This window comes from Pituophis catenifer, unplaced genomic scaffold (genome assembly GCF_029215685.1).
Source record: "Pituophis catenifer annectens isolate HBS135680 unplaced genomic scaffold, rPitCat1.0.hap2 SCAF_16, whole genome shotgun sequence".
Taxonomy (NCBI): Eukaryota; Metazoa; Chordata; class Lepidosauria; order Squamata; family Colubridae; genus Pituophis; species Pituophis catenifer.
In genome coordinates, this window is record NW_027256896.1 from 9,047,755 (window position 1) to 9,074,102 (window position 26,348).

Consider the following 26,348-nt stretch of genomic DNA (forward strand, 5'->3'; position numbering starts at 1 on the left):
ATGGGTAGACCAGTGCCTGCAAAAATAAATGGGTAGACCAGTGCCTGCAAAAATGAATGGGTAGACTGGTGCCTCCCAAAACAAATGGGTAGACCGGTGCCTGCAAAAATGAATGGGTAGACCGGTGCCTGCAAAAATGAATGGGTAGACTGGTGCCTCCCAAAACAAATGGGTAGACCGGTGCCTCCAAAAACAAATGGGTAGACCGGTGCCTCCCAAAACAAATGGGTAGACCGGTGCCTGCAAAAATGAATGGGTAGACTGGTGCCTCCCAAAACAAATGGGTAGACCGGTGCCTGCAAAAATAAATGGGTAGACTGGTGCCTCCCAAAACAAATGGGTAGACCGGTGCCTGCAAAAATGAATGGGTAGACCGGTGCCTCCCAAAACAAATGGGTAGACCGGTGCCTGCAAAAATAAATGGGTGGACCAGTGCCTCCAAAAACAAATGGGTAGACCGGTACAGCTCTGCAAGCAGTTAAAAGCCTGGTAGACCAGTACCTCTGCTAAATCCTAAAGAATTGTCACATGACCATCAAGCCACGCCCACAAAATAAGCCATGCCCACAGAGCCAGTAGTAAAAAATTTTAGAATTCACCCCTGCACTGCACCTCCCCGCACCTTGTTTTGGGCCTAATAAGCCTCCCTGCACTTATAACCCATAATACAATGAGTCCCCTCCTTCGCATGCGCCTCGTCCTCTGGCAGAGACCCGAAAATCAGATGGCTGGCGGGAGACTCGCACGCATGCGCGGTGGAGCTGAGCTGGGGCGACAGCTTGCATGCCCACAGAGAGGGCTCACACGTGCCACCGGTTCGCCATCACAGTACTAATACCTCTGTCGCTGATCCGCTTCCTTCCCTTCTTTCACCCAGGAGGCTTCTCACCGCTTTAATCTGCCAGCCAGCAGCACAGAAGGGCCTATAAAACAGGAAAACTTTATCCTGGGGAGTTCCAAGTAAGTATTGGATTTTATGGAGTGACCAATTTTTTTCACAGCAGGCAAGAAGGAGACGACATGAAGCGGGCCTAGCCAAGTACAGCCAGCCAGGAGGGGAAGGAAATTTAGGGACACTTTCCCATACCGTCCCCTCCCTGCTGTACCCTGAAATTATTTGCAAAAATTGGGCTAAGCAGCATTCTCTGGGCTGGGAGCAACCATTCTTATGAACCACGGTGGCGCAGTGGTTAATGTGCAGTACTGCAGGCTGCTGACTGCCAGCTGCCTGCAATTTGGCAGTTCGAATCTCACCAGGCTCAAGGTTGACTCAGCCTTCCATCCTTCTGAGGATGGATAAAATGAGGATGTAGATTGTTGGGGGCCATAGGCTGACTCTATAAACCGCTTAGAGAGGGCTGTAAAGCACTGTGAAGTGGCATATAAGTCTTAAGTGCTCTTGCTGATTAACTCTGGTGGAGCAGTGGTTAAATGAAGCATTGCAGGCAAACTCTGCCCACTGCCAGGAGTTCGATCCTGAAATCCAGCAGGTTCTGACAGGTTCTGGAGAACCGGTAGCGGAAATTTTTGAGTAGTTTGGAGAACTGGCAAATACCACCTCTGGCTGGTCCCAGAGTGGGGTGGGAATGGGGATTTGCAGTATCCTTCCCCTGGAGTGGGGAGGGAATGGAGATTTTGCAATATCCTTCCCCCTGGAGTGGGGTGAGAATGGAGATTTTAGTCCGACCCTCTCATCTTTATAGAAGCCCCTCAAATATTGGAACAGTGCAATCGTGCGATGGCTTGTGTGCAAGGCAAGGGACGGTGGGATTAATTTTGCCCCATTAATGCCCTGTGTTTATTTCAGTGTCGACCAAGTGAAAGGAGTCCTAACCCTCCAGGGAGATGCTTTGTGTCAAGCGGTGAGTTCAATGCAGGCTTTCATGTTGGGAAAAGAGAGAGAGAGAGAAGAGGGGGGGAGGGAAGGAGAGGAAAAACCAGAGAGAAACAGAGAGAGAGAATGAAACAGGTAGGTAGATACACACACATATATATATAGAGAGAAACAGAATGAACCAGACAGATAAATAGAAACACAGAGAGAGAGAGAGACGGTGGGAGGGAGAGGGAAAAACAGAGAAAGAAACACACAGAATGAAACAGGTAGGTAGATAAGTAGGTAGGTAGATAGATACAGAGAGAGAGAGAGAGAAACAGAATGAAACAGGTAGGTAGATAAGTAGGTAGGTAGATAGATACAGAGAGAGAGAGAGAGAGAGAGAGAGAGAGAGAGAGAGAGAGAGAGAGAGAAACAGAATGAAACAGATAGACAGATAGATAGAAATACAGAGAGAGAGAGAGAAGGGGGGAGGGAGAGGGAAAACCAGAGAAACAGAATGAAACAGGTAGGTAGATAAGTAGGTAGGTAGATAGATACAGAGAGAGAGAGAGAGAGAGAGAGAGAGAGAGAGAAACAGAATGAAACAGATAGACAGATAGATAGAAATACAGAGAGAGAGAGAGAAGGGGGGAGGGAGAGGGAAAACCAGAGAAACAGAATGAAACAGGTAGGTACAGTAGGTAGGTAGGTAGGTAGACAGATACACACACATAGAGAGATAGAAACAGAATGAAACAGATAGATAGAAACATACAGAGAGAGAGAGAGAAGAGGGGGAAGGGAGAGGGAAAACCAGAGAGAGAGAAACAGAGAGAATGAAACAGGTAGGTAGATAGATAGATACATACACCACATAAAAAGAAACAGAGTGAAACACATAGACAGAAACACATAGAGACAAGAGGGGGGGAGGGAGAGGGAAAAACAGAATGAAACAGGTAGATGGATGGATGGATCAATGGATCGATGGATAGATAGATACACACATAGAGAGAAAGAAACAGAATGAAACAGATAGACAGACAGATATAAACACACACACGCACACACACACACAGAGAGAGAAAAGTTATTGAATCTTTTATCTCTCTCATCTCTTGACTGGCAACAGATCTCTGGGGAACCTGGCTTGGTCAGAAGGATCAGCTGAACAACTCTTGGCATCTTTTGTTTACCCCAAGCTGCTTGTTGGGTTTTTTTTCCCCCACCCCAAAAGAACAAGAGGCACCGCCTTGCAAATGCAGCTCAAGAAATATTTCCAGCGTTCTTTGCTTGATAATCCAGCACCCTCACCGTCCTTTTATTTTCTTCGTTTCGTTTCGTTTCGTTTGTCAAGTTTGGGGATTTAATTTCCCCTGCTAGAAATTAGATGAGAAGGAAAATGTTTGCTGAATCTGAATTCTGGAAGGAAGCTGGTGTGATCTAACAGGTTTCTGTGCGTCTTTTCCCCCTCCTCTCCCTTTTAACAGGACATTAACTTGAAAATGCCCAGAAATAACCAGCTGGTTCATTTTGCCTTCCGGGATGACAAACAGTGGAAACTCCAGCAAGTATGTTTCATGTCTTGGTCTTCGATGGATCTCTCTTCCTGTTTAAAGGAATTGGGAGGGGAGGGGTGTCTTAGTTTTGGGGGAATAAAAACCAAGAGAAAAGAGAACAGGTGAACTTCCCACATTCCAAACGTCCAAGAATTTTCCAAATTACTCTTACTCTTTCCCCTCAGGGCTTTTTCAACTCCTTTACCCAAAACCTAAATTCTTCGATATGTTTTTTTTTTAGTTAGTTAGCTTTATTGATTAGTAAAGGTAAAGGTTCCCCTCGCACATATGTGTTAGTCGTTCCGGACTCTAGGGGACGGTGCTCATCTCCTTTTCAAAGCCGAAGAACCAGCGCTGTCCAAAGACGTCTCCGTGGTCATGTGGACGGCATGACTCAACGCCAAAGGTGCACGGAACGCTGTTCCCTTCCCACCAAAGGTGGTCCCTATTTTTCTACTTGCATTTTTTTAGGTGCTTTCGAACTGCTAGGTTGGCAGAAGCTGGGACAAGTAATGGGAGCTCACCCAGTTAGCCGGCATTAGGGATTCGAACCGCTGAACTGCCGACCTTTTGATCGACAAACTCAGCGTCTTAGCCACTGAGCCACCGCATCCCTCCTTGATTAGCCAATATAGGCCATATCAAAGCACAAGGTGCAAACACCTATCACCAATAAAATCTTATACAAACAATTTAAAATAAAAGTAGGGTAAAATACAACAGTTATAGGATAAGATAGAATATAATTTAATACATAAATATATAAAATAGAATAAAACGACATAAATTATATTTCGGTGTCACCCTTACCATCTACCCCAATCAGTCCCACGTATGCAGATCTCAACCGAACCATTTTGCTCAAGTCCTGTGCTGTGTTAAATGTTCTGGCCACACATAAAGTAAGTTGTTTTGATATGGGGATCCCAATGGGTCATTCGTTTGGTATATGGACCAAGGTACCCGTCTCTCACCCCCTTATACAAACCTCAAGCTGTGGAGATGGAAGTCTGCATTTGAAATATTGCATCGATGAAAAAGTAGATCAAAATTAGGCTAGTAGTGGGAACCGCAGATTTTTAGACTTCTCTCTAGTTAAAGAAACTACAGAGACCTCAGGCGTGAAGGGAAATGTTGACACAACACCTCTCCGTTTGTTATCCTGTACATAAGAGAGCTGTTGACTTGCTTTCAAATCAGCCAGAAGGCAGCTGTATCCTGCTGCAGTGGCCTCTAACCTCATTCAAACTTGCCTGTTATTGGTTGGGAATGCTTAAGGTTTGGAGAAATTTATCCTGGTCAGAAGGGTGCAGTTTTGGACCGGGGAAAATATCACAGGTAGCTTTCAACTTAACAGCCACAACTGGGACTCGAATATTCGTTGTTAAACAATATGGTAGTTCAGAGAGGCATCCTGTGATTTGCAACCTTCCCTGCTAGATTCCCCATTGACTTCGTGTCAGCTTCGGAAGCCATATTAGCACCGGAAGCTTCCAAGCTGCCACCTTCTTTTGTGTGGGGAAGTAGGAGGGGGGAAGGATTTAGTAAAGGGAATGTAGTTAGACCAGTAGTTCTCAACTTTCCTAATGTCGCGACCCTTTAATACAGTTCCTCACGTTGTGGTGACCCCCATCCATAAAATTATTCCTAAGACCATTGAAAATATGTGTTTTCCAATGGTCTTAGGCGACCCCTATGAAAGGGTCGTTCGACCCCCAAAGGGGTCGCGACTCACAGGTTGAGAACCACTGAGTTAGATAAACTCAGTGGTGTAGGAGGCTAATGCCTCCTACTAAGGCAGCATTTAACATCCAGCTGCCTGCAATTACTGCGAGTTCAATTCTCACCAGGCTCAAGGTCGACTCAGCCTTCCATCCTTTCTAAGGTAGGTAAAATGAGGACCCGGTTTGTGGGGGCAATAAGCTGACTTTGTATAAAATATACAAAAGTATGAAGGCTATTGCTTAATGCATTGTAAGCCGCCCTGAGTCTCCAGAGAAGGGCGGCATATAAAAATAAATTTTTTTAAAAAATAGCATTCTTCTTTTCGGTCAAGGTCATGACAATTCTGCATTTGGAGGAGTGGTTGGAGCGATGTCTCGATATGGGACGGATGGTGATTGGACCATGTGATGGGACTGATGGGTGCAGGGGATGGATTTGGGGTTTTTTGATTTACTGAGGGAAAACCCCGAACTCTCAGATTTTGGTTTTCCCAGATGTGCCAGTATACCTACTCTAATAAATGGAACTTTGAGAAGAAGCCTGTCTCGGAGTTTTTAATTGGAGTTGGGTTTTTCTGGAACGCTGACATTAACCCGAATCTGAGAGTTCCGGGTTTTCCCTCAGTAAATCCAAACCCCCAAATCCATCCCCTGCACCCATCAGTCCATCACATGGCCCAATCACCATCCGTCCCATCTCGAGACATCGCTCCAACCACTCCTTCTCCAGATGCAGGACTGCCATGACCTTGACCAAAAAGAAGAATGCTATTCGCTTGTTGGAAGCCAGCTGGGAAGGTTGCAAATAGAGAACACACACACACACACACACACACACACTCACTCACTCACTCACTCACTCTCACATCCGGTCACGCTGCAAACATAAATGCAATCTGGTTGCCAAATCTTTGGATTGTGATCATGGGGTCTGTAAGTGCAAGGACTAAGTCGTAACTCACTTTTTTTCCCCAGTGTCCTTGTAATAACTTCAGAAGGTTGCTCAGTGAACGTTCCTAACTCAAGGACTCCCCGTTTAGAACAAACTTCAAGAGCGGTTAAGTTTAGAATCCAGACAAGAGAGAGAAGGGCTTTGGAATCCTCCTTTCTCTCCGTGTTCAATACATTTGTTAGTCCTGCTTTTTCCGCTCTCCTGAACGAGGAGGTCAAAAATCCAGATCTTTTTAAGGATTAAGATTAACAAAGTTGGAAGGGACCTTGTAGGTCATCTAGTCCAACCCCCTGCCCAAGCAGGAGACAGTACACCCTTTCTGACAGATGGCAGTCCAGTCTCTTCTTGAAAGTTTCCAGTGATGAAGCTCCCACAGCTTCCGAAGGCAACATCTCTTCCATCGGTTGATAGTTCTCACTCTCAGGAAATTTCTCCTTATTTCTAGGTTGAATCTCTCCTTGATCAGTTTCCACCCATTATTCCTTGTCTGGCCTTCGGATGCCTTGGAAAATAGCTTGACTCCCCCTCCTCTCTGTGGCAGTCCCTCAAATATATATATATATATATTTCCATGTTTCTCATCTATGATATTAAAGGAAAGAGTAAAAACCCTTATTGGCCGTTATTTTGATCAAGAAATATCAAATGAGTCTCCTAGACCAGGGGTCTCCAACCTTGGCAACCTTTAAGACTTGTGCGACTTCAACTCCCAGAGTTCTTCAGCTGGCTGAGGAATTCTGGGAGTTGAAGTCCACAAGTCTTAAAAGGTTGCCAAGGTTGGAGGCCCCTGTCCTAGACTGAATCTGGACCATCCTGTGCTTTGTCCCTGTGTATGTGTGAGTGAGTGTTATGACCTAGGCTTCCCCAAACCACGAAGCAGAATCCTTGTCCCGACAAAAACCCCTTTTATTGAATTTACAGTGAATTCCTCTCCAGCAAAGTCTTTCCTCTCCCACAGTCTTTCAAGATAGTTCACAATTACCGACCTTTATCAGGCTTGGAGAGTGGCCAGGCTGATATCTTTTCAGACTCCACACTGTAACAGACAATACTTGGCAAGAATGCAGGAACAGATCTTCACCCAAATGAACTAATTGTCTCCTGCAAACTCCCCTCCCCTTCGCTCCTCTTTTATTCTCTCTGGGAGGAGGGGCCTTCATTGTTCACCTGTGGCCTTACTCCCAAGTTGACCCTTGTTCTTTAGCTGTTCCCTTCATCTGGCAACTCTGTGCATGCGCACTCTGGGAACAGGCTCCAGCTGTTTGTCTGCCTCACTGATGTCCGACTCTGAAGGCAGCTGACAACTATCAGACGGCCCTGGCCCTCTCTCTGCCTCCAATGCAGAGCCCTCGTCAGAGCCTTCCCCAGACTCCAGGACTGCCCCATGTTCCTCCCCAACCTCCTCACTGTCCGAATCTGCTGCCAGATCCGCTGGCCGCTGGTGAGAGAGAGGGGTGTGTGTGTTTGTCTCTTATCCGAGTTTGGTTTCTTTTTCAGATCCAGGATGCCAGGAACCATGTCAACCAAGCGGTCTACCTGCTTACCAACCGGAGCACCAATTACCAGTTCAAGACAGGTTCCGAGGTTCTCAAGGTGAGCCAAGGATTCTGCTTCCGAGCTTTCAACCAGACCAAACCAGACAACGTTTGAGCAGTTCCGAACCCCAAATTTCTGACACACGATCCTCGACCTATGACCGTAATTAAGGCCAGCAATTACAGTCGTAAGTCATGGCAGTCGTTAAACGGGTTGTCACCAGATTGACATGATTTTAGACCTTTTTTTTTGCGGCGGTTGTTAAATGAATCACCATGGTCGTTTTAGCAAACCCACAGTTCACTAGGGGTGGGTTTTGTCCGAAACCAGAACTAAATGCTGGCTTTTGGCAAAAAAACCTGTTTCCCTCCCTCCCTCCCTCCATCTTTTAACTATAATTTTACCTTAATTGGAATTTCTACTTCTATTCTTTTAAAGATACCTATTCATTATTTATTGATTTTAACTTTTTAATGCTGTGGTAGCTGCCCAGAATGGCTTCATTTACAAGATGGGCAGCAGATAAAATTCATTAAATGAATTTAAAAATGCTGTAAAATATAGTCACGTGACCACGGGATGTTGTTAATTATTGTTAACATGCTTGAATGTTTAATTGATAGAACTTATTCTTTTCACCCACTGTGGCCATGACTGTTAGCTGTGGAACTTTCTAATCTCTAAAAATGGTTAAATGACCAAATCCACATGGAATAGAATAGAATAGAATATTTATTGTTTATATTTATATACCGCCTTTCTCCCGAAGGACTCGGGGTGGTGAACAGCCAACAGATAAAACACAAGAAACACAAAATTTAAAAACAGTATTAAAATCTGATTAAATTAATTTGGCCTACAATTAGAATAGAATAGAATAGAATAGAATAGAATAGAATAGAATAGAATAGAATAGAATAGAATAGAATAGAATAGAATAGAATAGAATAGAGGAATTGGGATCGTAGAAACACCCAGGAGCATAGAAGAGTTCAGAGGCAGATGCATAAATGAATGTCTTAAACATATTTATTCATATGATAAAGCATTTTAACTATGTACAACAGAGATCAAGTCTCATGAGGAACAAACATGAAAAGAGAGAGATGGAGAGAGCAAGGCGGAAAAGGTTGGAGGGGGTTTTATACTCAGGGTAAGCCCCTCCTTTCCACATAGGGGTGGAGACACTCTCTGCCTCCACTGGTGTCTATATGATACATGTGCCAATGGCTTGCAAATACTTGACTAGACTAGACTAGACTAGACTAGACTAGACTAGACTAGACTAGACTAGACTAGAATAGAATAGAATAGAATAGAATAGAATAGAACAGAACGAAATTAGGAAAGAATAGAATAGAATAGAATAGAATAGAATAGAATAGAATAGAATAGAATAGAATAGAATAGAATAGAATGAAATTAGGAAAGAATAGAATAGAATAGAATAGAATAGAATAGAATAGAATAGAATAGAATAGAATAGAATGAAATTAGGAAAGAATAGAATAGAATAGAATAGAATAGAATAGAATAGAATAGAATAGAATAGAATAGAATAGAATAGAATAGAGAATAGAATAGAATAGAATAGAATAGAATTAGGAAAGAATAGAATAGAATAGAATAGAATAGAATGAAATTAGGAAAGAATAGAATAGAACAGAACAGAACAGAACAGAATAGAATGTTTTTAATGGCCAAGTGTGATTGGACACACAAGGAACTTGTCTTTGGTGCATATGCGCTCAGTGTACATAAAAAAAACAAGATACCGTATTTTTCGGACTACAAGACGCACCGGAGTATAAGGCGCACCTACCTTTTGGGGGGAGGAAAACAAGAAAAAAAAGGAGGCTTTTAAGAAGAAGACTGGACAGCCACTTTTACTGGAATTGGTATAGGGTCTCCTGCTTGAGCAAAGGGTTGGACTAAAAGCCCTCCAAGGCCCCTTCCATCTCTGATATTCTGCTAATTATCTTGTGAAGTTGATTTCCTTGCCTGGGTAATCTCGGGAGGGGGGGAGGCTAACAGCAACCCCATTCCCAGATCAACCTAAGCAAGACTGTGTGCTGTTTTTTTTTTCTTCTTCTTCTCCGCCCCAGCTGATGGATGCTGTGATGTTGCAGCTGACACGAGCACGGAATCGGCTGACCACTCCGGCCACTCTGAGCTTGCCAGAGATCGCCAGCAGTGGACTCACGGTAACATTGGGGGGGGGGGCAGGTGAACCTTTAGAACAGGGGTCTCAAACTCGATTTCATTGAGGGCCGCATCAGGGTTGTGTTTGACCTCAGGGGCCGTGGGAGGCGTGGCCAGCTCGGCATCACTTGTGTTGGGGGTGCCTGTGGTGGCCAAGTGCTATGGCAGGAGTTCCCCCAGATGCTCCCTCTGATTATAACCTCCCTCCCTCCCTCCCTCCTTCCTTCCTTCCTTCCTTTTTCCTTCCTCCCTCCTTCCTTCCTTTTCCTCCCCTCTTCATTCTCCTTTCTTCCTTCCCCTATTTCTTTCCCTTCCTTCCTTCCTGCCTCCCTCCCTCCCACCTTCCATCCTTCCGAGGTGGGTAAAATGAGGACCCAGATTGTTGGGGGGAATATGCTGACTCTGTAAATCGCTTAGAGTGGGCTGTAAAAGCACTGTGAAGCAGTATATAAGTCTAAGTGCTATTGCTTTTCCTTCCTTCCTTCCTTCCTTCCTTCCTTCCTTCCTTCCTTCCTTCCTTCCTTCCTTCCTTGCCTTCTCATTTTCCTCCCTTTCCTTCCCCTCATTTTCCTTCCTTCCTTCCTCATTTTGCTTGCTTGCTTGCTTGCTTCCTTTCTTTTCTTTTTCTTTCCTCTCTCCCTCCTTCCTTCCTTTTCCTTCCCTCTTCATCCTCCTTTCTTCTTCCTTCCCCTCTTTCCTTCTTTTTCCTTCTATGCTCTCTTCCCATCTTTTCCTTTCTCCTTTCCTTCCCCTTGTTGCACGCTCAAATGCAAAAGGGGAAACATTTCTCCTTTTGTTTTGATTTTAGTTTGTTTTGCTAGCCCTCTGCCAGCAAAAACAGAGCTCGGGGAGGGCGCATGCCTGCAGCCCCCCACCCCCCAAGCTCTGTTTTCGCTGGCAGAGGCACTGCGGACCGGTCCTTCGCTGTTTCCAGGGCCAGTTCTAAGCACCTCACAGGCCAGATCCAGGGCCCCACCGGGCCTTGAGTTTTACACCCCTGCTTTAGAGTGTGAGAAAACTGATAATTCAGACTGCTGGCTGAAGTATATTAATAATGCTAGGTTTGTCCACTTTCTTTCTCCCCAGAAAATGTTCACTCCATCTCTGCCTCCAGACATCCTGATCAATTTCTACATCAACCTAAATAAGGTCTGCCTAACGGTCTACCAGTTGCATCCTTTGCAGCCTAGTTCCACAAAGGTATGGAAGCAGATACCCTCCTCAGCACTTGGCTATTAAAGGTAGTCCTATGCTTAACAGTCATTCGTTTCATGATCATTCAAAGTTTACGGCGGCCCTGGAAAAAAGGTCACCCTAGGATCGTTTCTCCCACACTTACGACCATGGTCACGCGGTCAAAATTCGGATGCTTGTGGCAACGGGTTCAGATTTATGACGGTCGCATTGTATCCCCACCCCCACCCCCCGGGATCGTGGGATTTCCCCTTTCATCGCCTTCTGACGAGCAGAGTCAATGGGGGAAGTCAGATTCACTTTAACTGCCGTGGCAAGAAAGGTCGTTGAAACGGGACAAAACTCCCTTAACGGCCGCCTCACTTACCAACAGAAATTTCGGGTTCAATTGTGGTTGTAAGTCGAGGGCTCTCTCTCTCTCTCTCTCTCTCTCTCTCTCTCTCTCTCTCTCTCTCTCTCTCACACACACACACACACACACACACACACACACACACACACACACAGAGTGACTAAACTCTTAAAACCAGACTGAGAAACCAACATCATCCAACCTAGAAGTAAGGAGAAACATTCGGAGAGTGAGGATAATTAATCAATGGAGTTACTTGCCTCCTGGAATTGTTTTTTAGAATAGAATAGAGCTGGAAGAGACCTTGGAGGTCTTCTAGTCCAACCCCAAGCAGGAGACCCTATACAATTACAGATAGATGACTGTCCTTTCCTCTCCTCTCCTCTCCTCTCCTCTCCTTCCCTTCATTTCCCTTCCCTTCATCTTTTTCCTTTCCTTTCCTTTCCTTTCCTTTCCTTTCCTTTCCTTTCCTTTATCCCTTTTTCTTTTCCTTTCCTTTCCTTTCCCTTTTTCCCCTTCCCTTCCCTTCCCTTCGTTTCCTTTTCCTTTCTTTCTTCCTTCCCTTCTTTTCCTTTCCTTTCCTTTCCTTTCCTTTCCTTTCCTTTCCTTTCCTTTCTTCCCTTCCCTTCGTTTCCTTTTCCTTTTCCTTTCTTCCTTCCCTTTTCCTTTCCTTTCCTCTCCTCTCCCTCTCCCTCTCCCCTCCTCTTCCTCCAGTGATAGAGCAACCACAACTTCTGAAGGCAAGACGTTCCACTGGTTAATTGTTCTCACTGTCAGGAAGTTTCTCCTAAACTCCAGGTTGCGTCTCTCCTTGGTTAGTTTCCATCCATCGATCCTTGTCCTGTCCTCCGGTGCTTTGGAGAATAAGTTGACCCCCCTCAATTTATATGGACTTGTGAGTCCTCCATTGCTGGAGGTTTTCAAAAATAGACTGGACAACCATTTGACTGGGATGGTACAAGGTCTCCTGCCTTGACCATGGGGGTGGGTGGGGGTGGGAGGGGCTGGACTAGAAGACCTCCAAGCTCCCTTCCAGCCCTATCATTCTATATTCTAACGTCATATAAGTTAGGACTCCTTTGGTTGTAACAGCTGCGGTAACATAATCTTGCAGATCTGAATGTATTTCCCCTCCCTGTCTTTATCTTCATGTGAACTAGTAAGATGTTTATCTGAAATGTTTTCTCAAGATACTTTCTCTGGTCCAAACCCCTCTTATCTAGCCGTTGCCTTGGTAACGGCTTTTCTTCCTGTCCTTCGAGGCCTCTTCCTTCTGCCCTTTATGCAAGAAGGGGCCCATTTTATGACGTCTCAGCAATGTTAACCTAGGTCAAAAATAACCTGTGGTTAAAAGAACCTTTCCAGAAGCAGTTACACTATTTCGTTATATGTCCCATATCAACCTTGCGTTGCAGAATGTTGTGAAATATTTATTTATTTATTGGTTCGATTTATATGCCGCCCTTCTCCGGAGACTCAGGGAGGCTTACAATGCGTTAAGCAATAGCCTTCATACTTTTGTATATACCTGCTTAGTAGGGCTTTCGCCCCCCCCCCCCCCAGCGGTGTTCTTTTTTTATACAAAGTCAGCTTATGGCCCCCACAATCTGGGTCCTCATTTTACCTACCTCGAAAGGACGGAAGGCTGAGTCAACCTTGAGCCTGGTGAGATTCGAACTTGCAGTAATTGCAGGCAGCTGGTGTCACTTAACACCACTTTAATCTTCAGCGCCACCAAGGCTCTATTATAAATATGGTTAACCAATCTCTGATTAGTTAGTTTGTGGTCTCTGGCTCTTTTAAGAAATAAGAAACGGTAACACAGATAAGGACTGAATTAAAATGCCAAAAAAAACACTAAATACTCTGTTTGTTCGGACTGACATAAAATAGATGTGCAACCAGAAGAGGTTATTAACAAGGTTCAGAGAGTTTTCATTTATTTAAAAAAAAAAAAAACAGCATAAATTTCCATCAATAAGCCATCACACAAGAGGGAGATTTTATCAGTGTTATTCGGGAAGTAGGTACAGTCTGTCCTACTCTCTAAAAAAAACAGGGAGCAAAGGCTTTAACGTTCCTTTTTTTATCATCCGTCGAGTGTCCCAAAGTTGCTTTTTCAAAAAGGCAACTGGATTTTTTTCTTGGTGGTTGTTTTTTTTCCTTGAAAGCATTTTGCTCCTCATCCAAGACGTTTCTTCAGTTCTCAACCTCATTTCTTCTACTTCCTGTTGCTAAAATGAGAATAATGATGGCACGTGGGGGCGGGGGAGGGCTGCATAGCACCAGTTTTGCCCAATCAAGCCAAACCTTCTGCCTCTCGGTGAGAGTCGGAGCAATGTAGCAGTGAAGGTTTTGATCTGGCACAGAGGAAAAGGTAAAAGGTTCCCCTTGCACATATGTGCTAGTCGTTCCCGACTCTAGGGGGCAGGTGCTCATCTCCGTTTCAAAGCCGAAGAGCCAGCACTGTCCAAAGACGTCTCTGTGGTCATGTGGCCGGCATGACTCAACACCAAAGGCACACGGAACGCTGTTACCTTCCCACCAAAGGTGGTCCCTATTTTTCTACTTGCATTTTTTTAATGTGCTTTCGAACTGCTAGGTTGGCAGAAGCTGGGACAAGTGACAGGAGCTCACCCCCTTACGCGGCACTAGGGATTCAAACCGCTGAACTGCCGACCTTTCGATCGAGAAGCTCAGCATCTTAGCCACTGAGCCACCGCGTAGAAGCTCCCTGGATGAAATGGCAGATGAGAATGACCTCAAGGGAATGGCGGAAGGGATGAGATGCTGCCTTAGGGAACAGTCAGATAAGAGCAGGCCTAGCCCGCAGCTGCATAACAGGCAGAGAAAGATAGGCAAAAACAGAGACAACCTCTCCAAATTACCGGGCTGTAAAAAGAGACTGTTGGAAAAAATGTCCTTCTGGGTTCAGTTACAAGCGGAGAAAAAAAGACACTGGAAACATGGAGAGTGCTTGGAAAGGTGGTTTTTAATGGTGGACAGGATCAAATGCCTTGAAGATGTTGGGTGAAGAAAAAAAGGGGAGAGATGCTTTTTGAATTTGAGCTTGTATTCTGATTGGTTGTCAGACTCCCATGGGGCCATTGCAGGGGTAACTCTGTAGGTTGTCCCAAGCTTGGTTGAATCTTGCTGGGTGATGATGTAATGAAGGGTGCTTTGGGCACTTCCTATTATGGCTTTGTCCTGGTTTGGATCTGGAGTGTGCGCTCATGTCCTGAGGGCCGCGTCTTTTGTGTTGTAGATAAGATGGCCCAGCCTTTGTCTTGTAGATAAATTGGCACCAACATATCTGCTGGGGAGAGCGGGGGGTGGAGGGGGGGGCAGGGAGCCGAGGCTCTATGTCTTTAGAAACATGTTTCTCCTTTAGGGAAAATACAATATTCTGCCTTTTTAATATTTCCTCAAATATTTCATTTTCCTAGGAGAGGGGCGGGTGCTAACTTCCTACAAGACAGCGAGAGATTTGGTGCATTCATAGCTCTCAAACTTGCAAGATTTTGTTAACGTAGCTGTACAGTAAAGCTGAATTAACACATCTGTCTTAACATCTGTTTCCTGTCTGGTTTTCTTGGAAAGGCTGACACTGGATGACTCTTCAGGGACGACTCTCCCTTCCATTGGCTACTCCCTCTATTTCACAAGATCGCTGTTTTTGGGTGGGTGGGGAGGAACGGAGGAGGGGGAGAACTGGGAAAGCCAGAAGTAGCAAGAACAATAGCGTGGGGCTATGCCCAGGATCTGCATTAAGCAACCTAAGTGAGCGATAGTTCCCCAGATGGTTATCGAGATTCTTAGTCATCCAGGTTTTGGTTGTCCCAAAGGTGCTTTTTTTTCCCAAGAGGCAACTGGACTCTCTGTTTTTTTTCTTTTGAAGGCGTTTCGCTTCTCATCCAAGAAGCTTCTTCAGCTCTGACTGGATGGTGGGGAGTGGAAGGATTCATCCAGTCAGAGCTGAAGAAGCTTCTTACAGATTACAAATGACAGATTAACAGAGTTGGAAGGGACCTTGTAGGTCATCTAGTCCAACCCCCTCCCCAAGCAGGAGACCCTACACCCTTGACGGCAAACCTATGGCATGCGTACCACAGGTGGCACACGGAGCCATATTGGTGGGCACGCAAGCGTTGCCCTAGCTCAGCTCCAGCATGCATGCGTGCACTGCAGTGGTGGGTTCCTTCCGGTTCGGCCGAGCCGGTAGCAGTGACGATATGACGTCACCGAACCGGTTCTCCCCCCTGCCCCCCCACCCACATTATTCTTACCTTTTATTTGGTCCCACCCCCAATCTATTGCTGGCTCCTGAGTCCCAGCTGATGACTAGAGGGAAAAAAAACTGTTTAAACTCTTGCCGTGGGGCTTCAAAGGGCCGCCCTACAGCTGATCAGTGTTAAAAGCAAACAAATGAGTCGGGTCGTAAGTGCGAGGACTGGTCGTAAGTGCGATGACCCTCCAGAAATGACTGACCAGCTAGCCACACCCACCTAGTCACATGACCTCCAAGCCACACCCACAAAATAAGCCACGCCCACAGAACCGGCAGTAAAAAAAATTTAGAACCCACCCCTGGTGCACTGGCCAGCTGATTTTTGAGCCTTCTGGGCCCACCGGAAGTCAGCAAATGGGCTGTTTCCGGCCTCCAGAGGGCCTCCAGGGGAGGGGGAAGGCTGTTTTTGCCCTCTCCAAGCTCTTAGAAAGCCTCTGGAGACTGGGGAGGGCAAAAAACGGGCCTATCGGGCCCACCTTGCCATCACCGTGCCACCGCGTCCCTTCTAGCTCAGATGGACACCTCCCTAATTCGCAGAAGTATAAGGAGGACGAGAAGATACAACATGATCAAATGTGCAAGATTCTGTGATTGTAGCCAGTTGCAATAAAAAGCAGTTTTAATCTTCCTGCTCTACCTCTTGGGGCTGACAACAGCGTCACCTAGGCAGGATCTCCATGCAAAACCGAATCCCTAGAAATGGGATTCTTTTGATTTGATTTGGTTTTTTTCAGAACTTCCGGCCAGCTGGAGGGTCGATCCTGCATAACCCTGGGGCCATGTTGTAAGTACCACAGCACCTTCTGGAGGGCTTGCCTTGGGGGCAGAAAGCAGATCTTTTCTCACTGTGTCGCGTCACCGAAAGCAGAAGCCCCTCTCTCTCTCTCTCTCTCCTTCCGCAGCGAGTACAGTAACCAAAGATACGAAGTCAGCCACGTGCACAAGGTGGAGTGTGTGGTACCCTGGCTGAACGATGCCCTCGTTTTCTTCACCGTCTCCCTGCAGCTTTGCCAGCAGCTCAAGGATAAGGTGAGGTCAACGGGGAGAAGGTTGTTTTTAACAGATTATCAGAGTTGGAAGAGATTTTGTAAGTCATCTAGTCTGATCCTCTTCCCCGCCCAACCAGGAGACCCTACACCCGTGATGGCAAACCTCTGGCACGCGTGCCACAGGTGGCACACAGAACCCTCTGCGGGCATGCCAGCCGTCGCCCCAGCCCAGCTCCACTGCACATGTGCACGCACCTCCTGCCGGCCAACTAGTCTTCGGATCTCTGCTGAGCATTCACGGGGGGCAGGGGCGAAATCCAGGAGGTTCTGACAGGTTCGGGAGAACCGGTAGCGGAAATTTTGAGTAGTTTGGAGAACCAGCAAATGCCACCTCTGGCTGGCCCCAGAGTGGGGTGGGAATGGAGATTTTGCAGTATCCTTCCCCCAGGAGTGGGGAGGGAATGGGGATTTTGCAGTATCCTTCCCCCAGGAGTGGGGAGGGAATGGGGATTTTGCAGTATCCTTCCCCTGGAGTGGGGTGGGAATGGGGATTTTGCAATATCCTTCCCCTGGAGTGGGGAGGGAATGGAGATTTTGCAGTATCCTTCCCCTGGAGTGGGATGGGAATGGAGATTTTACAGTATCTTTCCCCCAGGAGTGGGGAGGGAATGGGGATTTTGCAGTATCCTTCCCCTGGAGTGGGGAGGGAATGGGGATTTTGCAGTATCCTTCCCCTGGAGTGGGGTGGGAATGGAGATTTTGCAGTATCTTTCCCCCAGGAGTGTGGAGGGAATGGGGATTTTGCAGTATCCTTCCCCTGGAGTGGGGAAGGAATGGAGATTTTGCAGTATCCTTCCCCCAGGAGTGGGGTGGGAATGGAGATTTTGCAATATCCTTCCCCTGGGGTGGGGAGGGAATGGAGATTTTGCAGTATCCTTCCCCCGCCATGCAAACCAAGCCACACTACACCCACAGAACAGGTAGTAAAAAAATTTAATGTCACTACTGGGTGGGGCGCATGCATTGGGGGGGGGACAGTTTGGTGCAGAAGGCTTTCCAATGCCCAAAATGGGGTATGGAGAGGGGGGCTTTGCATAGCGCCCCGCGTCCTGTTTTGGGCCTGGAAAGCCTCCTGCACCAACCTGGAAGCCAAAACGGGGGGGGGGGGCGCATGAGCATGATGGGGGCCCTCACATTGCGTTTGGGGGGTATTGTGTCTTTCCCCAATATACCATTACAAGGTATGGTCAAAAAAAGTCCAGATGTTGGCTGGGTTTGTGTGAACACCCAACCTGTATGCACGCGTGCGCACGCGCACAGACACACACACACAGACACACAGACAGAGAGCTTTGGTTGCCCCAGGCAGCCATAATTGTGACTTTGTTGACGAAACCCCGCAGACCCCTCTGTGTAAAGCAATGCCATATAATTATAAATTATAAATTTATATATTGTAAATTTACATATTATATATATTATATATCAAAAGTATAAATGATAAAAAAGAACTTCAGAAAAAACCATGGCTACCAACCTGCCTTCCATGGAGGACCTGTATACTGCAGGAGTCAAAAAGAGGGCTGTGAAAATATCTACAGACCCCTCACATCCTGGACATAAACTGTTTCAACTCCAACCCTCAAAACGACGCTACAGAGCACTGCACACCAGAACAACTAGACACAAGGACAGTTTTTTCCTGAATGCCATCACTCTGCTAAACAAATAATTCCTTCAACACTATCAAACTATTTACTAAATCTGCACTACTATTAATCTTCTCATTGTTCCTATCACCCATCTCCTCCCACTTATGACTGTATGACTGTAAATTTATTGCTGGTATCCTTACGATTTATATTGACCGTTTCCTAATACTATTTGATTGCTTATTTATTCCCTATGACTATCATTAAGTGTTGTACCTTATGATTCTTGACGAATGAATCTTTTCTTTTATGTACACTGAGAGCCTATGCACCAAAGACAAATTCCTTGTGTGTCCAATCACACTTGGCCAATAAAGAATTCTATTCTATTCTATTCTATTCTATTCTATTCTATTCTATTCTATTCTATTCTATTCTATTCTATTCTATTCTATTCTATTCTATTCCATTCCATTCCATTCCATTCCATTCCATTCCATTCCATTCCATTCCATTCCATTCCATTCCATTCCATCCCATCCCATCCCATCCCATTCCATTCCATTCCATTCTATAATTATAAAAAATATAATTGCAAAGCAAGAGGCCATTGTCTTGTCTTACCATCCAAGCTCTCCAATTATCAGTCGCTTCCATAACACTGTTGATTAAAATGCGCAGAAATATACGAAAATTATGCTGGGGAAAAAGAGGGGGGATGCTGCATTTTAGGCAATTGGCCTGCATTTGTAACATCTCCAGTGCTGCAGTGCAGAGGAACAAGAGATTCCCCTTTTGACCCATTCAGAAAAAATCAAGGTTCTTTGCGTAAAAACAAGGCAGTACTTCCTTTTTTGGGAAATGTCGGTTGAGGATTCGTTTCCCGTTACAGATTTGATTCTGCTGGAGAACTGGAGCTAACTACCTATTGCCCGACAACTTTTGATCTCCTTTTTGTATTCTTCTTTTTTTCCCAGATTGCTGTGTTTTCCGGCTACTGGAACTACCGGCCCTATTGATCTTCCCGCAGAGAGTGATCCGGTCAGTTTCAGGCCACTCCCTTCCCGTGAAGGTCTCATGATATAAACTCTCACCTGCGAAGAACATCCAGATTCTGCCACTCCATGGGTAGTAGTAGCCGATGGGCAGGAGGCAATGCCCGCCATTGGCATCTTTGTATTCAGAATGTCATTATTTATTAGCACTTTAGAAGTAACGTTCATTTCTTTCTGTGGGCATCAAAGTTAGGCTGAGCCAATAAACAACTGATCAAACTGTGCCCCGTTTGAGGGGCGGGGGGGGGAAGTGGTTACAAACAAGAGTGGGGATGAAGAGCAGCCTTTGCTGAACCTGCTTTGGGCTCGTCTCAGAAAGGCCAAATATGGGGTAGGTCCAAGGGTGAAATCTACTTACCTTCCCTACCAGTTCGGAAATGCGCGCGCAGAGGGTCAAAAATGGGTTACTTCCTGATTAAAACCAGGAAGTAACAACATCCGGGCAGGTGGGCGGAGCCTCGCACTGCCGTCGCTACCAGTTCGCCGAACCACGCAGCGCTTGCGCGAGCCGGACAAAACTGGCAGGATTTCACCACTGGGTGGGTCACACCTTGTTCCTTTCTTGGCAAATCCTTGTCACTTTTTGGGTTTCCTTCTCCCTCGTGCCTGCCCCTTCTCTAGCCTTTTGCACCATAGTGACGGTTCCCTTGCATAATGTCGTCTTTTTGAAAAGCGTTAAGGGACAGCTGGGTTTTGGTGGTAGGTCTCCCCCCTATTTTGTAGAAGCAGATAGACAACTGCTGCTTCATCGGGTCTTCCAGAGAATCTTCGCTGGCCACCAAACAGTAGAAAAAGTCCAAGGTGGCCTCGGTAACAAAGTTAGTTGCTGCTACACATAACGTGAATTCTAGTCCGTGCTCCTAATATTGTGTGTGGAATAAACCTCCCTGATTATCGTGCTTCGTGGCTTGGTGTTTTGGGAGGAGAACCTTTGACACAGGATTTTGGGAATATGGGAGAAGTGGTGGGACATGCATGAGAGATGGACAAAATGGAATGAATTTCTGTTCGCTCCAGAATGGCTAAATTCGGCCTTTGGCCAAAATGACCCAGATGTCCATTTTCTACACAAAAAACGATTCTTTATCCAAGCCAGTTGGTGTTTTTTTTTAATCTTGTGCAAAAAAAACAGATTTTCCCCGCCCTCTGTTGGGTCTGTTAAATTTTGGGTGGAAGGGGAACTTCAAAATAAAACTCCTTTTAAACTTCAGTCACTTATACAGCCATCTAAATTTATTCAACAACAATTAGAAAGTGCCTCTACACAACAAGAGGTTCACAATAATCAGCGATTACATTTTACATTGAAAATTAGGACACCGATCTTGGAAAAGTAACAAATCTGGGATATTAGAACAAGAAGGTATAAATCAGCGGGGTTCCAACTTTGGCAACTGTTTAAGACTTGCGGACTTCAACTGTTGAAATCCACAAGTCTTAAAGTTGCCAAGATTGGATACCCCTTCGTACAAAGCATCCTGAACTGATAAAAAATATTTTCAGTAATAACGAAAAGGATAATGCTATACGAAGGTGGTACAAGATCTGGGCTGTTCCTATAGAAAAATCCAATTTAGGACAATTAAAACAGCTCACACATTGATATGAGTTATTGGTTCTTGATGGGAATAAGAAGTAAACACATTGTGATTGACGCTCCATTTTTATAGCGCATGCTAACAAACCCAACGGGTAGACCAACAAGATAGGAGTTTGCGAAAGAGGATGATCATTGTTCACAAACTACCCTGTTTCCCCAAAAATAAGACATCCCCTGATAATAAGCCCAATCGAGCTTTTGAGCGCATCCGCTAAAATAAGCCTCCCCCTGAAAATAAGCCCTCCCCAAAAATATTTAAACGCAGAGCTGGAAATCAGGTAAGACGGCAAGAGGAGCCCCATCTTGCTCCATGCGCCCCAAAATAATAAGACCTCCCCGAAAATAAGGCCAAGCGCTTATTTCAGGGTTCAAAAAAAAATATAAGACAGGGTCTTATTTTCAGGGAAAACACGGTACTTATTTAGTTAGCCCTTTCCTTGTTACTAATGATCAGAAGCAGCTGATAGTTGGCAACAGTGAGAATGGTTGAATTTTTCGCCCCAGCTTATGGCGGACGGACATGGACTAAGAATCATCTTTTGAGCATCTAAGCCTCTAGAGCAGTGGTCCCCAACCTTTTTATCGCCGCGGCCCGCTGAGCACGCGCAGGGGTGGGGCCACGGCCCAGGAGCCTTTGCGCAGGCCCATTGCGCACGGCCCAGGAGCCTTTGCGCAGGCCCATTGCGCACGGCCCAGGAGCCTTTGCGCAGGCCCATTGCGCACGGCCCAGGAGCCTTTGCGCAGGCCCATTGCGCACGGCCCAGGAGCCTTTGCGCAGGCCCATTGCGCACGGCCCAGGAGCCTTTGCGCTGCAGCGTTCCTGTCCCCCGGCCGCTGCGCGGCCCGGTGCCAGGTACTCCACGGCCCGGCACCGGTCCGCGGACCGGGGGTTGGGGACCACTGCTCTAGAGAGCTCACCTGTCTCACAGTTCCTCCCAGAAGAAATCTGATTTCTTACAATAAATTCCAGCACAGCAGAGGAAAATCAGTAAAGCCGGGTGGTCAGGCAATTGGTCATATGGAGTCTAATGCTCCATGCCCATATTATCAATACCAACTTTTCTTTTCTTGACCTGTAATGAAAGAGAGTAATGTTTTAGAGCAGGGGTGTCAAATATCACAGCCCGGATACGTCACACGATGGCCACGCCCATCCCCATTTTAGCGAAGCGGGGAAGGAAATCGTGATGTGTCACGTGGTGACAATGTGAGTTAGACAGTCCTGGTTTAGAATATCAGAAAAAAAGCATTATATGCAGTGGTGAAATTCAATTTTTTTTACTACCCCTTCTGTGGGCGTGGCTTGGTGGGCGTTGCAGGGGAAGGATCTCCATTCCCACCCCACTCCTGGGGGAAGGATATTGCAAAATCTCCATTCCCACCACACTCCAGGGGAAGGATACTGCAAAATCCCCATTCCCTCCCACTCCTGGGGGAAGGATATTGCAAAATCCCCATTCCCTCCCCACTCAGGCCAGCCAGAGCTGGTATTTGCCGGTTCTCCGAACTCAAAATTCCCGCTACTGGTTCTCCAGAACCTGCTGAATTTCACCCCTGATTATATGACAAAAGGTAAATTTGTCCAACAGGAATTGTATTTATTCACTCCTAGGCTAAACCACAATTCGATTCCAGAATTGGTATCTAGCTAAATTTTGCTGAAACAGAAAAAGGCAACTTAAGTTTGTCCCCCACAACAGTTAAGATTTTGTTCCCAAGGGTCTTCTAAGTGTCACTGTTGGGTCGATGTTGAAGCTGTGCTGCACCCTAGTCTTCTGTCTGAAATTTTTACCGCTTTGTATGGAGAGAAAAAAGAGGACTACACATATCATTGTTTTAAATTTGCATGCTACCCACGTCACCATCCAAAGCAACTTAGGATGCAACTTCAGGGGGATGAAGTTATGGCAAAGTTTTTACAAGCAAGAGTCACAAACTCAAGAAATGATGCCTTCTGAACAGGGGTGAAATTCAACAGGTTCTGGAGAACCGGTTGCGGAAATTTGGAGTAGTTCAGAGAACCGGCAAATACCACCTCTGGCTGGCCCCAGAGTGGGGTGGGAATGGAGATTTTGCAGTATCCTTCCCATGCCACGCCCACCAAGCCACGCCCACAGAACCCATAGTAAAAAAAAATTGAATCTCACCACTGCTTCTGAAAGTTGGGTTCTCGCAGGACCCTCGCATTGGAAAGGATGACTTAGTTCTATATTTTCATCGCTGCTCAGTACAACGATGTTAATTCAAGCATCTCTGATGGACCAATAGTCCAACTTCTGCCTGAACACACACAGTGAAGGAGGACTTCCTGTTGTGTGTGTGTGAGAGAGAGGGGGAAGGAGGGAGAGAGAGAGAAACATGACCTTGAAGCTGCTTACCTTCTTGTATGAACTAGGAGTATCACAGCAGCAACATCGGATCAATGCAAGGATGCCCAGCAAGAGAACCATCCCTGGTATGGGGATAAAAAAAATGGGTCAGTCTCTAAATTTATGACCAATCCCGAGACCAGGATGATTTTTCTCCATCCTGGCTTCCATTACCCAGAACATAGAATAACAGGGTTCGAACGAACCTTGGGTGTGTTCTAATCCAACCCCCTGCCTATCAGAGGTTCCGGACAAATGGCTGCCTCCAGTGATGAAGCTCCCACAACTTCTGAAGGCAACTCCTGTACCTTCTGGTTAACTGTCCTCACTGTCAGGAAATTTCTCCTTTTCTTCTAAATTGAATCTCTTTATCGTAACCTTCCATCCATTGCTTCTTGTCCTGCTTTCTGGTACTTTGCACAGTAAGTTCATAATACAGATACTTTGTAGGGACCTTGTAGATTATTTAGTCCAACCCACCCACCCCACCCCACCCAAGCAGGAGACCCTACACCTTTTCTGACAGATGGCAGTCCAGTCTCTTCTTGAAAGCCTCCAGGGATGAAGCTTCCACAACTTCTGAAGGCAACTTCTCTTCCATGGGTTGATTGTTCTCACCGTCAGAAAATTCCTCATTTCTAGGTTGAATCTCTCCTTGATCAGTTTCAATCCATTGTTCCTTGTCTGGCCTTCGGGTGCTTTGGAAAATAGCTTGACCCCCTTTCTCCTCTCTGTGGCAGCCCTTCAAATATTGGAAGACTGCTATCATGTCTCCCCTGGTCCTTCTCTTCACTAGACTAGCCATGCCCACTTCCTGCAACCATTCATTGTATGTTTTAGCCTTCAGTCCCCTATTCATCCTGGTTGGTCTTCTCTGCACTCATTTTAGAGTCTCAACATGCTGAAGATGTTGCTTCAGTTGACCCCCCTTTTCTCTGTGGCAGCCCCTCAGATATTGGAAGACTGCTATAATGTCACCTATAGCCTCTTCACTAGACCAGACATGTAGACAAAGAAGCTATAGATATTGAGATACTGCTGAAGGATGCAGGCAAAACAGTATGCTTTATGGGCAGTGCGTAGAATAGTAGAAAACTTGGAGTTTCCATGGGATCTTTCTCTTCCATTGATGCACCTTGTGCCTGTTTGGCTCCACCAAGCTAATTTGTGACCTCGTTGCTCTTGCTTCTTCCTAAATCTCTGCTTACACTTTTTGGGGGGGGGGGGGGGGTGCCATCCAGAGGTGGTATTCAGCAGGTTCTGACCAGTTCTGGAGAACCGGTAGCGGAAATTACAGTATCCTTCCCCCTGGAGTGGGGTGGGAATGGAGATTTTACAGTATCCTTCCCCCTGGAGTGGGGTGGGAATGGAAATTTTAGAGTATCCTTCCCCCTGGAGTGGGGTGGGAATGGAGATTTTACAGTATCCTTCCCCCTGGAGTGGGGTGGGAATGGAAATTTTACAGTATCCTTCCCCCTGGAGTGCGGTGGGAATGGAAATTTTACAGTATCCTTCCCCCTGGAGTGGGGTGGGAATGGAGATTTTACAGTATCCTTCCCCCTGGAGTGGGGTGGGAATGGAGATTTTACAGTATCCTTTTCCTGGAGTGGGGTGAGAATGGAAATTTTACAGTATCCTTCCCCCTGGAGTGGGGTGGGAATGGAAATTTTACAGTATCCTTTTCCTGGAGTGGGGTGAGAATGGAGATTTTACAGTATCCTTCCCCCTGGAGTGGGGTGGGAATGGAGATTTTACAGTATCCTTTTCCTGGAGTGGGGTGGGAATGGAAATTTTACAGTATCCTTCCCCCTGGAGTGGGGTGGGAATGGAAATTTTACAGTATCCTTTTCCTGGAGTGGGGTGAGAATGGAGATTTTACAGTATCCTTCCCCCTGGAGTGGGGTGGGAATGGAAATTTTACAGTATCCTTTCCCCGGGAGTGGGGTGGGAATGGAGATTTTACAGTATCCTTCCCCTGCCACGCCCACCAAACCACGCCCACAGAACCGGTAGTAAAAAAAATTTGAATCCCACCACCGGTGCCATCTTTTCTTCTGAGCACTCAAGCCCTACCCAACCCGTTTGCACCGCACAGGCCCACTTCAAATAAGCCTCCCCAGAAGCAGCGTGGCTGCCCACCCAAACTCTTCCTCTCCTCCCCTCCGCCTACCCATGAAGGTGAAGAAGATGGCAAAAGCGACGATATCCCAGGTGGTTTGGAAGAGATGCTTGCTTTGCAGGCGTCCCAGAGCATCGTTGATCTGCTGGCTGATGTCTTCAGCAACATTTCTGTCCAGAGTCACCATCTCGTCCCTCCACGCAACTGTGGCGATTCCGTCTGAGCTGCCGAGAGTGGAAAACAGATTATCAACATAACTGCCCTTCTGCGAATCACGGGAAAGCATTCAAGTTCAATCGTTCACGCGTGATGAAAGGTTGTTATAAGACTGGAAGGATTGGGGGGGGGGAAAGGAGGATCAGGCTACATCTGAATGGAGAGAGCCAACTTCACGTGAAAGAATTTATGCTTGCCACCGTCTTAGAATACAGAATAACAGAACTGGAAGGGGTCTTTTTTTTTTTTTTTAATTTGATTTATATGCCGCCCTTCTCCGGAGACTCAGGGCGGCTTACAGTGCGTTAAGCAATAGCCTTCATACTTTTGTATATTTATACAAAGTCAGCTTATTGCCCCCACAAACTGGGTCCTCATTTCACCTACCTTAGAAAGGATGGAAGGTTGAGTCAACCTTGAGCCTGGCGGGATTCGATCTTACTTTAATTGCAAGACAGGTGGCGTTAAATTACAGAGCTCTGTCTGTTGAGCTATCCAGACTCCTCCTCTTGGAGTTTAGAATAGAATGGAGAAAGAGTTAGAATAGAATAGAGCTGGAAGGGACCATGGAGGTCTTCTAGTCCAACAGGGAGAACCTATACCATCCCAGACAAGTGACTGTCCAGTCTCTTCTTAAAAATCTCCAGCGCCCACAATTTCTGGTGGCAAGCCGTGCCACCGGTTAATTGTCCTCGCCGTCAGGAAATTTCTCCTTAGTTCTA

At 46.2% G+C, this 26,348-nt stretch overlaps 2 protein-coding genes across 2 annotated transcripts in view; one reads left to right on the top strand and one right to left on the bottom strand.

Moving 5' to 3' along the window:
- Positions 1 to 20,221, top strand: part of ROGDI (rogdi atypical leucine zipper) — a 33,875-nt gene extending 13,654 nt beyond the window's left edge. The window contains exons 3-11 of the mRNA XM_070954976.1: positions 878 to 960; positions 1,808 to 1,862; positions 3,310 to 3,390; positions 7,552 to 7,647; positions 9,696 to 9,794; positions 10,879 to 10,992; positions 16,361 to 16,410; positions 16,529 to 16,655; positions 19,245 to 20,221. Of these exons, the coding sequence (XP_070811077.1) occupies positions 878 to 960; positions 1,808 to 1,862; positions 3,310 to 3,390; positions 7,552 to 7,647; positions 9,696 to 9,794; positions 10,879 to 10,992; positions 16,361 to 16,410; positions 16,529 to 16,655; positions 19,245 to 19,286 (747 nt within the window). The 3' untranslated portion in view covers positions 19,287 to 20,221. The remainder of the gene's footprint in view (positions 1 to 877; positions 961 to 1,807; positions 1,863 to 3,309; positions 3,391 to 7,551; positions 7,648 to 9,695; positions 9,795 to 10,878; positions 10,993 to 16,360; positions 16,411 to 16,528; positions 16,656 to 19,244) is intronic.
- A 1,594-nt stretch (positions 20,222 to 21,815) lies between these two features.
- Positions 21,816 to 25,597, bottom strand: SMIM22 (small integral membrane protein 22). The gene is made up of 3 exons (XM_070955295.1): positions 25,462 to 25,597; positions 23,301 to 23,374; positions 21,816 to 21,995 (listed from the first exon to the last, which is right to left on the bottom strand). Exons 1-3 carry the CDS (start codon positions 25,595 to 25,597, stop codon positions 21,948 to 21,950), a joined length of 258 nt encoding a protein of 85 aa, XP_070811396.1. The 3' UTR covers positions 21,816 to 21,947.
- Between the last annotated feature and the right edge of the window lie 751 nt (positions 25,598 to 26,348).